Source organism: Rana temporaria, chromosome 7, assembly GCF_905171775.1.
Source record: "Rana temporaria chromosome 7, aRanTem1.1, whole genome shotgun sequence".
In the NCBI taxonomy this organism is placed as follows: domain Eukaryota; kingdom Metazoa; phylum Chordata; class Amphibia; order Anura; family Ranidae; genus Rana; species Rana temporaria.
In genome coordinates, this window is record NC_053495.1 from 12,148,305 (window position 1) to 12,161,498 (window position 13,194).

The window sequence follows — 13,194 nt, forward strand, 5'->3', positions numbered from 1 at the left end:
TGTTTTATGTAAATTTAGGATGACCTGACGTGATTGACGTCAGGACGTCATGCGCCGTCCGTGTACATATCCCAGTGTGCATTGCTTCCAAGTACGGCACAACGACGTATTGGTTTCGACGTGAACGTAAATTACGTCCAGCCCTATTCGCGAATGACTTACGCAAACGACGTAAAAAATTCCAATTTTCGAAGCGGGAACGACGTCCATACTTAACATTGGCTGCGCCTCCTAATAGCAGGAACAACGTTACGCTGAAAAAGCCTTAACGCAAACGACGTAAAAAACGAACGCCGGGCGCACGTACGTTTGTGAATCGGCGTAAGTACACAATTTGCATACTCTACGCTGAAAACTACAGGAGCGCCACCTAGCGGCCAGCGTGAGAATGCACCCTAAGATACGACGGCGTAAGAGACTTATGCTAGTCGTACCTTAGGCTAATGTCGGCGTATCTAGCTTTCTGATTACAGAAAGTAGATACGCCGGCGCAGCTTAGCAATTACGCGGCGTATCTATGGATACGCCGGCGTAATTGTTCTCTGAATCTACCCCATTGTGTTGATATGTTGGTGGTGGTGGGGGGGGGGGGGGGCCTTGTCAGGTAGGGTATAGGGGGCCCCATGATTTTTTAACAAAGAGGGAGCCTGTACAACTGTGCAAGTCTGAAGGGGAGACTAGAGGTCAGATTTGATACATAGTGACATATCTTAGTAATTGTACTTATATAACTTCCAATGTCATGCAGACTTGTCTGTACAGAGAGACATGGCGAGGGGTCGGGGGTCTGAGCGCTGAGCTATATATAGGTGCCCAGAGCTCTGTTTATAATGGTGCGCTATTAATAGCGGAGAATTTATAAGGCTCCATGATGAATGATCGAATGTTTTCTCACCCCCCCCCCCCCCCCCCCCCTCTGCAGGACGGAGGTGGCCCAGCTCTCCTTCAAACTGCATTCCCAGGAGAAGAGGATGAATGACACCATGACCAAAGACGGAAGGCAAAAGGAGAAACTGGACAAGCTGAACATCGAGCTCAGCCTGCTCAATGTGACCGTGGTCAAACTCAAGACGCAGACAGAAGCCATCGCAGCCTCAGGGTTCAATGGTAACACACCGTCTGGTTTAAAAGTACAACTATTTTTGCAACATATTATCCATTTTAATAAATCCAGGGACAATACAGACATAAGCCTTCACCTCTGACTTTTCTCTCCCGGTGTGCTGAGATCAGCCATCATAGGTCCAGGCCAATGAAAACTTTGCCCTACTGAGCCTGTCCACTTTCCTACTAACCCCGTCCACTGTCCTTCTGACCGCTTCCACTGCCCTACTGACCGTGTCTACTGCCCTACTGACCCTGTCCACTGCTCTACTGACACCGTCCACTGCTCTACTGACACCGTCCACTGCTCTACTGACACCGTCCTCTGCTCTACTGACACCATCCACTGCTCTACTGACCCCGTCCTCTGCTCTACTGATCCTGTCCACTGTCTTACTGACCCCGTCCACTGCCCTACTGACCATGTCCACTGCCCTACTGACCACGTCCACTGCCCTACTGACCACGTCCACTGCCCTACTGACCCCATCCACTGTTCTACTGATCCTGTCCACTGTCTTACTGACCCCGTCCACTACCCTACTGACCACGTCCACTGCCCTACTGACACCGTCCACTGCCCTACTGACCACGTCCTCTGCTCTACTGATCCTGTCCACTGTCTTACTGACCCCGTCCACTGCCCTACTGACCACGTCCACTGCCCTACTGACCACGTCCACTGCCCTACTGACCCCATCCACTGTTCTACTGATCCTGTCCACTGTCTTACTGACCCCGTCCACTACCCTACTGACCACGTCCACTGCCCTACTGACACCGTCCACTGCCCTACTGACCACGTCCTCTGCTCTACTGATCCTGTCCACTGTCTTACTGACCCCGTCCACTGCCCTACTGACCACGTCCACTGCCCTACTGACCACGTCCACTGCCCTACTGACCACGTCCACTGCCCTACTGACCACGTCCACTGCTCTACTGACCACATCCACTGTTCTACTGACACCATCCTCTGTTCTACTGACACCATTATCTGCCCTACTGTTCCCGTCCACTGCCCTACTGACACCGTCCACTGCTCTACTGACCTCGTCCACTGCTTTTCTGACCCCGTCCACTGCTCTACTGACCTCGTCCACTGCCCTACTGACATCGTCCACTGCTCTACTGACCCTGTCCACTACCCTACTGACCCCTTTGTCCACTACCAGGGTTGCAAAGGTCACACTTGTGACTGGGCCCGTTCCACCACCATGGCGAGGCCCAAGACTGCATGAAGGGGGTCCATTGCACAAGATGTGAAAGGCATCCACTGCGGGACCATAAGGGTCCTGGGATCAGTGGGAAGGGCTCTGGGCTCAAAGGGAAGGGCCCAGGCAGGAGGTTGGGGGGGCTCTTCATGGTTTCTTGCACCAGGCCCTGAAGGTTCTAGTAATGCCTCTGGGCTCTGGCGCTGATCAACATGATGGTTTACAGTACAGCTAGCTGTTCACTGTGCTCAGTGCGGGAAGCTATAAAAAATTACTTAGTTACTGAACCTGTATGGTCCCAAGAGAGGCAGATCACAAACTGCAAAAGTTTAAACGGGCCCTAACCATGCATCAAACCCATGTGACTCCAGACGACCGTGTCGTGCAAAGGAAATGACAAACTTAGAGGGGTTGCTGCTCCTGTTTTCTGTTTGGCCTGCAGCCTTGTGCCTCTAGACCCCTAGTGCCCAACCTGTGGCCCAAGTGCCAAATGTGGTCCTTTGGTACGACCCTCAGTCTGTAGTGGAAACATTTATTAGGGTAATAACATTGATCACTACTATCCTCATATAATGTTCCCAGTTTCGTATTGTCTTCTGCAGCATATCCCCAGCCAACAATGTATCCCGTCCTCGCTCTTTGACCCTCATTTAGGTCTGCAGTTTCTGGCAGTGGACACAATAATAACTTCCAGCATTGGTGTCAATGGATGCAGTAATATAAAAATTCTAAAATATAAAAGTATAAAACTCTATACTATAACTATACAATTATAAAGAGATAGTTTACGTTACGCCGCCGCAAGTTTCCAGCGTAAGTGCTTGATTCACAAAGCACTTGCGTGTAAACTTTCGGCGGCGTAGCGTAAAGCCGTCCGGCGCAAGCCCGCCTATTTCAAATGGGGCGTGTACCATTTAAATTAGGCGCGTTCCCGCACCGAACGTTCTGCGCATGCTCCGTTTGGAAATCTCCCGCCGTGCTTTGCGCAAAATTACGGCGCCCCGACGTGTTTTTTGAACGGCGACGTGCGTAACGTACTTTCGTATTTCCCGACGTCTTACGCAAAAAAAATTAAAACATTTAAAATTCGACGCGGGAATGACGGCCATACTTTAACATAGATGGTGTAATTTTACACCATCGAAATAGCACACTTAACTTTAAGACGGGAAAAACCGACGTAAGAGAATGCGACGAACGCGCCTACCTTTGTGGATCGCCTTAAACAGCTAATTTGCATACCCGACATTGGAAAACGACGCAAACTCCATCCAGCGGCGGCTGAAGTATTGTATCCTAAGATCCGAAGGCGTACGAAGCCGTACGTCTGTCGGATCTTAGCCAAACGCCGTCGTATCTTGTTTGTGAATTACAAATTAAGATACGACGCGGCAAATTTGAAAGTACGCCAGAGTATCAGCAGATACTCCGGCATACTTATTCTGTGAATCTGGCCCAGAGTTTCCCTATGGAACCAGAATATTTTGTAATCTCTCTTATGATTTAGCTGCTGGTTGGAGTTTTTATTTGTTAGGGGATTACTTGTACTGCAGATCAGCAGTTAATGTCAGGATCGTGTTTTTCTCCCTTTCTTTTTTTCCATGCCAGATATTATTTCAAGATTGTATCAGCAACATTTCCAGTTTATTAGATTTCACCCCAGAAAAAAAATCCTGCCTGTGTCAGATAAGCGTTACTCCGTGTTCCTGACATGGTCATAAATGGAAGCACTTTGTCAGCCTTTTACTAAATATAGATAATACATTGGGTGACTCTATATAAATACACTTCATCATTAGGGATGTTTACCAAGAGTCCAAACAGAGGATGTCAGAGGATAACTCCGCCCATAACTACAAAATGGCGCTTTAGATTTGAAGTGGAGCTCCAGGCAAAAAATAATATAATTCCAGTTTTGTATTCATAAAGGGCCAGATTCTCGTAGACTGGCGTATCTTTGCGGCGGCGTAACGTATCTGATTTACGTTACGCCGCCACAACTTACACGGGCAAGTGCTGTATTCTCGAAGCACTTGCTCCGTAAGTTGCGGCGGCACAGCGTAAATTGGCCGGCGTAAGCCCGCCTAATTCAAATGTGGAAGAGGGGGGCGTGTTTTATGTTAATCTACTGTGACCCGATGTGATTGACGTTTTTCATGAACGGCGCATGCGCAGTCCGTGGAAATCTCCCAGTGTGAATTTCTCCTAATACGCCGCAAGGATGTATTGGTTTTGACGTGGACGTAAATGACGTCCAGCCCCATTCACGGACGAGTTGAGCAAACAACGTAACTTTTTTAAATTTTGACGCGGGAACGACGGCCATACTTAACATTGGCTGCGCCTCATATAGCAGGGGCAACTATACGCCGGGAAAAGCCTAACGTAAACGTCGTAACTTTACAGTCCAGTTATACCAAATTCCTTATAACACATCCATTGTCCTAACTTGACTGGTGTAATTTTATTTTTCAGAGACATATGGGAGCATCTTGAAGGCCTATTTAGATTCCACAGCTGCCGAGAGACTTGCCAATGACTCTGTATATGGACCTGATAGTCCCGTGAGCCACTCAAAGGAAACACGAGATGAGACGGAGAGGCTTCTGAAAGAAAAACTGGACATTTACCGAAGGAACATGACAGCCCATCGGACCTCGCTGAAAGAACTGCAGAAGAAGGCCAAGGATCTCAATGTCTTTAAAATAAATGAGAAGGTACTAACCTAATATCAATTAGGTAATTACACTAAAGCCTAGTTTGAGCTACAGAATTGAATATATACCAAGGGCAATCTTTGATCTCCCTGAACAACATGAAAGAGATCAAAGATCAAAGGTTTGGCGCCCTTATTTCAGTCAGTAGGGCAGTGGACAGTGTCAGTAGAGCAGTGAATGGTGTCAGTAGAGCAGTGGATGGTGTCAGTAGGGCAGTGGACGGTGTCAGTAGAGCAGTGAACGGTGTCAGTAGGGCAGTGGAAGGTGTCAGTAGGGCAGAGGACGGTGTCAGTAGGGCAGTGGACAGTATCAGTAGAGCAGTGGACGGTGTCAGTAGGGCAGTGGATTGTGTCAGTAGGGCAGAGGACGGTGTCAGTAGGGCAGAGGACGGTGTCAGTAGGGCAGTGGACGGTGTCAGTAGAGCAGTGGACGGTGTCAGTAGAGCAGTGGATAGTGTCAGTAGAGCAGTGGATAGTGTCAGTAGGGCAGTGGACGGTGTCAGTAGGGCAGTGGATAGTGTCAGTAGAGCAGTGGATGGTGTCAGTAGGGCAGCGGATGGTGTCAGTAGGGCAGCGGATGGTGTCAGTAGGGCAGTGGACAGTGTCTGTAGGGCAGTGGACTGTGTTAGTAGTTTTTTATTTGTATTATTTCGTTACTATATATACTATATTTGGTGATATATCAGGACTCACATAATCGGTGCTCTAGAAAAGTCATTGTTACTCATTTTGGATTTATTCTCTTTTTATAAGATTTGTGGAGCTCCGGGGGACAAGCCTTGCGACCAGGCTCCATGTGGTGGAGCCAACTGCAAGGATGGCCAGGGCAAGAGGAAATGTGGTGGAGAGAACTGTAATGGAGCTCTGCCAATCTCGGCAAAGGCCCTCGCATCTTCCCAGAATGTCAAAGTGGACCTGGAAAACATGGCCACCCAGCTGAATGACATCTCTGAGAAGGTAGGCATACCATGCCCTGGAAGGACGGAGCCCAAACAATATACATTTTTATTCGAAATTGAGTAAAATTTCAAATTTATTTAATCCTGATCGACCTTTTCAAGTCTTTCCTTCTTGAGGAAAAAGAGGTACAAAGATAGATAAGATATATGATGCTTATATCGTAAGGACGCCTCATATGGGGAAGGAGTCTTAAGACCCCCAACCAGTTGTCTTCTTCACCCCTTGTAATTACATCCTATTTTATATCCTTTTACTCACGCAAATTCTGAGTTTAAAGCTAGAAATTTATAAAAATAAATGATTGCATTCTCATGTAATGCTCTTTGAATTTGTAAAAAACATTTGTAGATCCAGGAAGTCCAAAACATTGCCCAAGAAGCCAAAGTGCAAAGTGAATTCACCTTGAACAAAGCCAAAGACACCAAGCGGAGAATTGAAGACTCTACAGAAAAACTCAGAGCTTTCATCAAGAAGATTAAAGATTTCCTAACTGGTAATGCCAGTCTTGTGTTTGCCTTGCCTTCTCTTCTCTTGCCTTTCCTTCTCTTCTCTTTCATTTCCTTCGGTTTCATTTCCTTTCCTTCTTTCATTCTCTTTCCTTTCCTTCTCTTTCCTTTCCTTCTTTCCTTCTCTTACCTTTCCTTATCTTTCCTTTCCTTCGCTTTTATTTTCTTTTCTTTACTTTCATTCTCTTCTACTTGTATCTCTTTCCTTTTCTAATCTCACCTTTCCTCTCTTTCCTTTCCTATCCTTCTCTTTCCCTCTTCTCTTCCATTTCCTTCTCTTTCATTTCATTCTCTTTCATTTCCTTCTCTTCTCTTTCATTTCCTTCTGTTTCGTTTCCTTTCCTTCTTTCATTCTCTTTCCTTTCCTTCTCTTTCCTTTCCTTCTTTCCTTCTCTTACCTTTCCTTATCTTTCCTTTCCTTTCCTTCTCTTTAATTTCCTTCTCTTTTCTTTCATTTTCTTTACTTTCATTCTCTTCTACTTGTATCTCTTTCCTTTTCTAATCTCACCTTTCCTTTCTTTCCTTTCCTATCCTTCTCTTTCCCTCTTCTCTTCCCTTTCCTTCTCTTTATTTTCCTTCTCTTCCATTCTCTTCCCTTTCCTTCTCTTTCATTTAATTCTCTTTCATTCTCTTCTCTTTCCTTTCCTTCTCTTCTCTTTCCTTTCCTTCTCTTCTCTTTCATTTCCTTCCCTTTTCTTTCCTAACTGGTAATGCCAGTCTTGTGTTTGCCTTGCCTTGCATTCTCTTTCATTTCCTTCTCTTCTCTTTATTTCTTTCCTTCTCTTTCCTTTCATTCTCTTACATTTCCTTCTCTTTCCTTTCCTTCTCTTTCCTTTCCTTATCTTCTGTTTCCTTCTCTTCCCTTTCCTTCTATTTCCTTTCCTTCTCTTTCTTTTCCTTCTCTTCTCTTTCCTTCTCTTTCCTCTCCTTCTCCTCTCTTCTCTTTCCTTTCCTTCTTTTTCCTTCCATTCTTTTTCCTTTCCTTCTCTCTCCTTCTCTTTCTTTTCCTTCTCTCTCCTTCTCTTTCCATTCCTTCTCATTCATTTCCTTCCCTTTCCTTTCCTTCTGTTTTCTTTCCTTTCCTTCTCTCTCATTCTCTTTCTTTTCCTTCTCTCCACTTCTCTTTCCATTCATTCTCTTTCCTTTGCTTTCCTTCTCTTCTATTTCCTTCTTTTTACTTCTTTTCTCTTTAATTTCCTTTCCTTCTCTTTTCTTTCCTTCTCTTGTCTTTCCTTCTCTTTTCTTTCCTTCTCTTTCCTTTCCTTTCATTTCCCTTCCCTTCCTTTCCCCTCCCCTTCTTATATTGAACTCATGACTAACCAATGGCTCTCCATAACCAACAATCATATTGGAAAATTGTGATTTTGAATCTGTTTGTATGTCCTGTCCACAGAGGAAGGAGCTGACCCAGAGAGCATTGAACTGGTAGCAAGGCAGGTGCTGAACATCTCACTCCCGGCCAGTCCTGGAGATATCGCTGCTCTCATCAAACAGATCACCGAGAGCATTGGTAACCTCAGCGGGGTGGACATGATCCTTAATGTTACATCGGAGGGCGTAAATACTGCCAAACTGCTCCTGCAAAAAGCTGTGGAGGCCAGGTAAGATCATCATGGAATTCTGTACTTACCTTGAGGCACTTTCTTTTGCCTGGTTACTTTTATACCTACCTGGAGGCTATTCCATTCAGAAGAGCCACTTTCTCCCTTTGAACTGATCCTCCAAATATTTGGCTGGCCAAGAAAATGGCTACAACATTATTGCCGCAATTGGCCCAGCTTTAGAAAGGTTAAATCTTTGGTCACTAATCAATGTTTGGAAAGTTTGTCTAAAGCCTTTTAGCAGAGGAAGTGTTCATTATTTTTGCAGATGGGTTAATCATAAAATACATGGATAGACGGATGGAAAGCTTTGTGTGGAAATTCCAGATGTGTCCACACAAAACCTCTGGGCTGTAATAAGCGAAACCCGCTCATTATTTTACAGATGTCACGGGGTTCTTGTAGTTAGGAAAATATGCGATGATGATAATGGGAGCCGCTCACGCAGCTTGTTTGCAAAGTCTCATTTTGGTCATCACAACGCCAGAACAGAAAAGTCGCGTCTGGATCCATCCTAACGTACAAGATTCACCCGACTTTTACACAGCAACACCACATTTTTTTCCAACTGAATACAATTAGAAAAGTGTGTGAATCTTGGGTGAAAGTTGTAAGAATCTTGTGTAAAAACAACAAAACCTTAAACGGGTTGTAAACTCTCGTGTTTTTTCACCTTAATGCATCCTATAAAGTGACAAAACTTCTGGTAGTGTCTTCCCCCCAGCCCCCCAGCCCCCCGCAAATGCTCTGTATCGGGACAACCCTAATATATATAGATAGATAGATAGATAGATAGATAGATAGATAGATAGATAGATAGATAGATAGATATACAGATATATAAATCTAGATAAATAGATATACGCATTTTTATATCTAGATAGATAGATATAGAGATAGATATTTCTAGATAGTTAGATATACAGATATATACAGGGCCGCCATCAGGAATTATGGGGCCCCTTACACAGCTTCAGACATGGGCCCCCTGGAGCAGAAAACTGGGGTGGGGGGGTGCTGCCGCCTGAATTTGAGAAGCGGGGGGGGGGCTGCCGCAAATTGAAATTGAGAAGCGGGGTGGCCCCTTTACAAAAAAAAATAAGAAATAAAGAAAAATATATATAAAAAAAGGGGACCTCTTTGCCCTTTAATAAAAAGAAATAAAATATATATATATATTTTTTTATAAAAAAGGGGGGTTGCCATCCAGGGCCCTGGGGACCTCTGGGTCCTTTAATAAAAAAATATATATATAAAAAAAAAGGGGGGTTTGCCACATGGGGAACTCTGAGCCCTTTAATAATAATAATACAAAAATTATATATATATATATATATATATATATATATATATATATATATATATATATATATATATATAAAAGAAATAAAAAGAAAAAAAAAGAAATAAAATAATATACATTTTATTTTATTTTTTTATAAAAAAAAGTGGGGTTGCCATCTCCGGGTCCTTTAATAATAATAATAATAATAATAATAATAATAATAATATTATATCCCCTGGGGACCTCCGGCCCTCTAAAAAAAAATATATATATATATATATATATATATATATTTTTTTTTTTATAAAAAAAGGGGGGGTTGCCATCCGGGGCCCTGGGGGCCTCCGGGCCCCTGGGGACCTCTGGACCTCTAAAAAAAATTGGCCCTTTAATAAAAAAATAAAATAAAAATATATTAAAAATATATATTTTTTATAAAAAAAAAAAAGGGGGGTTGTCATCTGGGGCCCTGGGGGCCTCCGGACCCCTAAAAAAAGAACTTTTTTTTTTAAAGGGGGTTGCCATCCGGGCCCCTGGGGATCTCCGGGCCCCTTACAGGTGTACTGCCTGTACCCCCCTGATGGCGGCCCTGGATATATATATATATATATAGATAGATATACAGATATATATAACTAGATAGATAGATACTATATATATCGATCTTTATTGACCTCCTCAGCGCCTCGCCTATAAATGATATCCATATTTGAACCATATTCATGAATTGTTTGGTAATTTCCGAATGTCATGTCGAGATCTGTAGTTCCCCCGCTCATGGAGAATACCAATTAGGCTTTAAAATGAAAGCAATTTGAATAAAAATGTCCTCGTTCCCCTTTTCATGCAGAGAGAGAGCTGACGGGGTGAGCGTAAACATTGGCGAAACCAAATCTCTGCTGGACGAGGCCGGGAACAAAGCGAAGGTCGCAGAGAAGGCGCTGAATGCCACCAAAGAGAGCATCAGAAGGTTGAAGAACATGGTGGACAATGTAAGGATCCCTGACCAGTGTTAGGCGGATTACCAACCCCCATAGATTGTTACCGTTTCTTATTTCATTCAGGAAATATTACAAATGTGCAAAAGTTAGAAGGTCCACCACCAGGGGCGGACTGACCATTGAGTCATTCGGGCACTGCCCGAGGGCCCCATGCCACTAGGGGGCCCCATCAGGGTTGCCAGGCTCAGTAAAACCAGGGACAGTATGTAAAAATCTGTGTTTTTTTTAGATCTGTCCCTGATATGTCCGAAACTGACATGCTTTTAATGTGAATATCCCAAGATTTTAGCTGCCCTGCCTCTGCACTGCCTCCTGGCGTGGTGGCCATCTGTAAGCCAGAGGGGCCCCATAATCTTCTATTGCCCGGGGGCCCCATGAGTTGTCAGTCCGCCCCTGTCCACCACCCAATTTGGGTTTAATCCGAGTATTATCGAATTCTGCCGTTGCAAAGCTGAGCTGGACATTCAGGACTGCAGCCTCTTGCCAGTTATTCTGTGCTGTGCGATCTTTTCCTCTGAAATCTCATTCAGAAAGCTGAGGAAAAAGTCACAGGCCCAGATTCTCAAAGGGCTAACGACGGCGCAGTGCCATGTACGCCGTCGTAAGTCCTAATCTGGGCCGTCGTATCTATGCGACTGATTCTTAGAATCAGTTACGCATAGATATCCATTAGATCCGACAGGCGTAAGGCTCTTACGCCGTCGGATCTTAACTGCAATTTTTTTTTACCCGCTAGGTGGCGCCTCCGTCGTTTTCCCCGTCGAGTATGCAAATTAGCTAGATACGCAAATTCCCGAACGTACGCGCGGCCGACACAGTGAAGTTACGACGTTTACGTTAGGATTTTCCGGCATAAAGTTGCCCCTGCTATATGAGGGGCAACCAATGTTAAGTATGGCCGTCGTTCCCGCGGCGAAATTTGTAAATTTACTTTGTTTGCGTAAGTCATCCGTGAATGGGGCTGGACGCCATTTACGTTCACGTCGAAAGCAATGACGTCCTTGCGACGTCATTTGGAGCAATGCACCCTGAGATATTTTTCGGACGGCGCATGCGCAGTACGTTCGGCGCGGGAACGCGCTTAATTTAAATGCTCCACGCCCCCTACCCGGCCAATTTGAATTAGGCGGGCTTGCGCCGGGTGATTTACGATACGCCGCCGCAACTTTACAGGCAAGTTCTTTGTGAATAAAGCACTTGCCTGTAAAACTTGCGGCGGCGTAACGTAAATGATATACGTTAGGCCCGCGGAGTTTTACGCACATCTACGAGAATCTGGGCCTATGTGTGGACTGCAGGCCAACGTCCCACAAATATTGTGGCGCGTGATGACGTCAATGTGACCCTCGAATGAATGAATGACTTGTATAGCGCTACACATGCGAACTGAATCGCCTCTAGGCGCTTTTTGCAGCCAGTGTCTTCCTAGCTGGTGCGGTCATTTACCCCGTAGGATCTCCACATGCTTGAGACACACATATATACTGGGCCAATTTGGCCAGGATCCAATTAACCTACCAGCATGTCTTTGGAGTGTGGGCGGAAACCGGAGTACCCGGAGGAAACACACGCAGACACAGAGAGAACATGCAAACTCCAAGCAGACGGTGTTGTGGTCAGGATTCGAACCAGCGACCCTTTTGCTGCTAGGTGAAAGTGCTAACCACTACACCACTGTGCTGCCCTTCCAAGGACAAGAGGATATCTCAGAAGAATGCCCATCTGTGGTTTTATGGGAATAATATGCCATCTGTGACCAGCCATCATTTGTTGTGTGCGCCAGTAATGGGTTAACCATTGCGGAGGAGTTGCTGCCTCTGTATTACAATGGTGGCTCCCTCCCTTTCCTGTTATTTGTCCCTTAGAACTCTGGCTGTGTCCTCCCTCTACTATTACGGTGACTTACTTCCTCTCTCCTAGAGTCTGCCAGATCAGAGCCGAGATTGTACAGCTTGGGAAGGGATCCAGTTGGCTAATGTGAGCCGGGGGAGAAGTCATAAGCTGTGATAATGGGCATATCTTTCACGTACGATGGACATTTACTCCAGATATAGGCCCGGCGGTTTGTCTCATTCGTCCCCTGGTTACGCTACCTCACTAAAATGTCTGAATTGATTTGTTTTCCAGCTTAGCCATGTTTACTACGCACTACTGTGGGTTGCATTTATACAATATCACTTTCTGCTGGAATTGTTTAGGTCTTCAATCAGAGGCGTTGCTAGGGGGGTGCGGTCCGCACCGGGTGACACCCGCTAGAGGGGTGACACCATCCTGTTTTTTTATTTTTTATTTATTTGTTTTTTTTTAGCTGACATGCCCAGCTTGCCCTGTGCAATCCCAGCCTGCCCTGTACCACCCCAGCCTGCCCTGTATCACCCAGCCTGCCCTGTACCACCCCAGCCTGCCCTGTACCACCCCAAACAGCCCTATACCACCCCAAACAGCCCTGTACCACCCCAGCCTGCCCTGTACCACCCCAGCCTGCCCTGTACCACCCAGCCTGCCCTGTGCTACCACAGCCTGCCCTGTACCACCCCAGCCTGCCCTGTACCACCCCAAACTTTCCCATGCCACCCCAACTTGCCCTGTGCCACCCTAACTTGCCCTGTACCACCCCAATCTGCCCTATGCCACCATAACTTGCCCTATACCACCCCAACCTGCCCAATGCCACCCTAACTTGCCCTGTACCACCCCAACCTTTCCCATGCCACCTCAACTTGCCCTATGCCACCCTAACTTGCACTATACCACCCCAACCTGCTCTGTACCACCCTAACTTGCCCTATACCACCCCAACCTGCCAT

The 13,194-nt window shown here is 45.7% G+C and overlaps 1 protein-coding gene across 2 annotated transcripts in view; it reads left to right on the forward strand.

The window, feature by feature from the left end:
- Positions 1–13,194, forward strand: part of LOC120945056 (laminin subunit beta-4-like) — a 126,378-nt gene that overhangs the window by 107,970 nt on the left and 5,214 nt on the right. For both annotated transcript variants that reach the window (XM_040358906.1, XM_040358907.1), the window contains exons 27-32: positions 923–1,107; positions 4,794–5,035; positions 5,788–5,991; positions 6,343–6,487; positions 7,894–8,101; positions 10,237–10,378. In XM_040358906.1, coding sequence (XP_040214840.1) covers positions 923–1,107; positions 4,794–5,035; positions 5,788–5,991; positions 6,343–6,487; positions 7,894–8,101; positions 10,237–10,378 — 1,126 coding nt within the window. The remainder of the gene's footprint in view (positions 1–922; positions 1,108–4,793; positions 5,036–5,787; positions 5,992–6,342; positions 6,488–7,893; positions 8,102–10,236; positions 10,379–13,194) is intronic.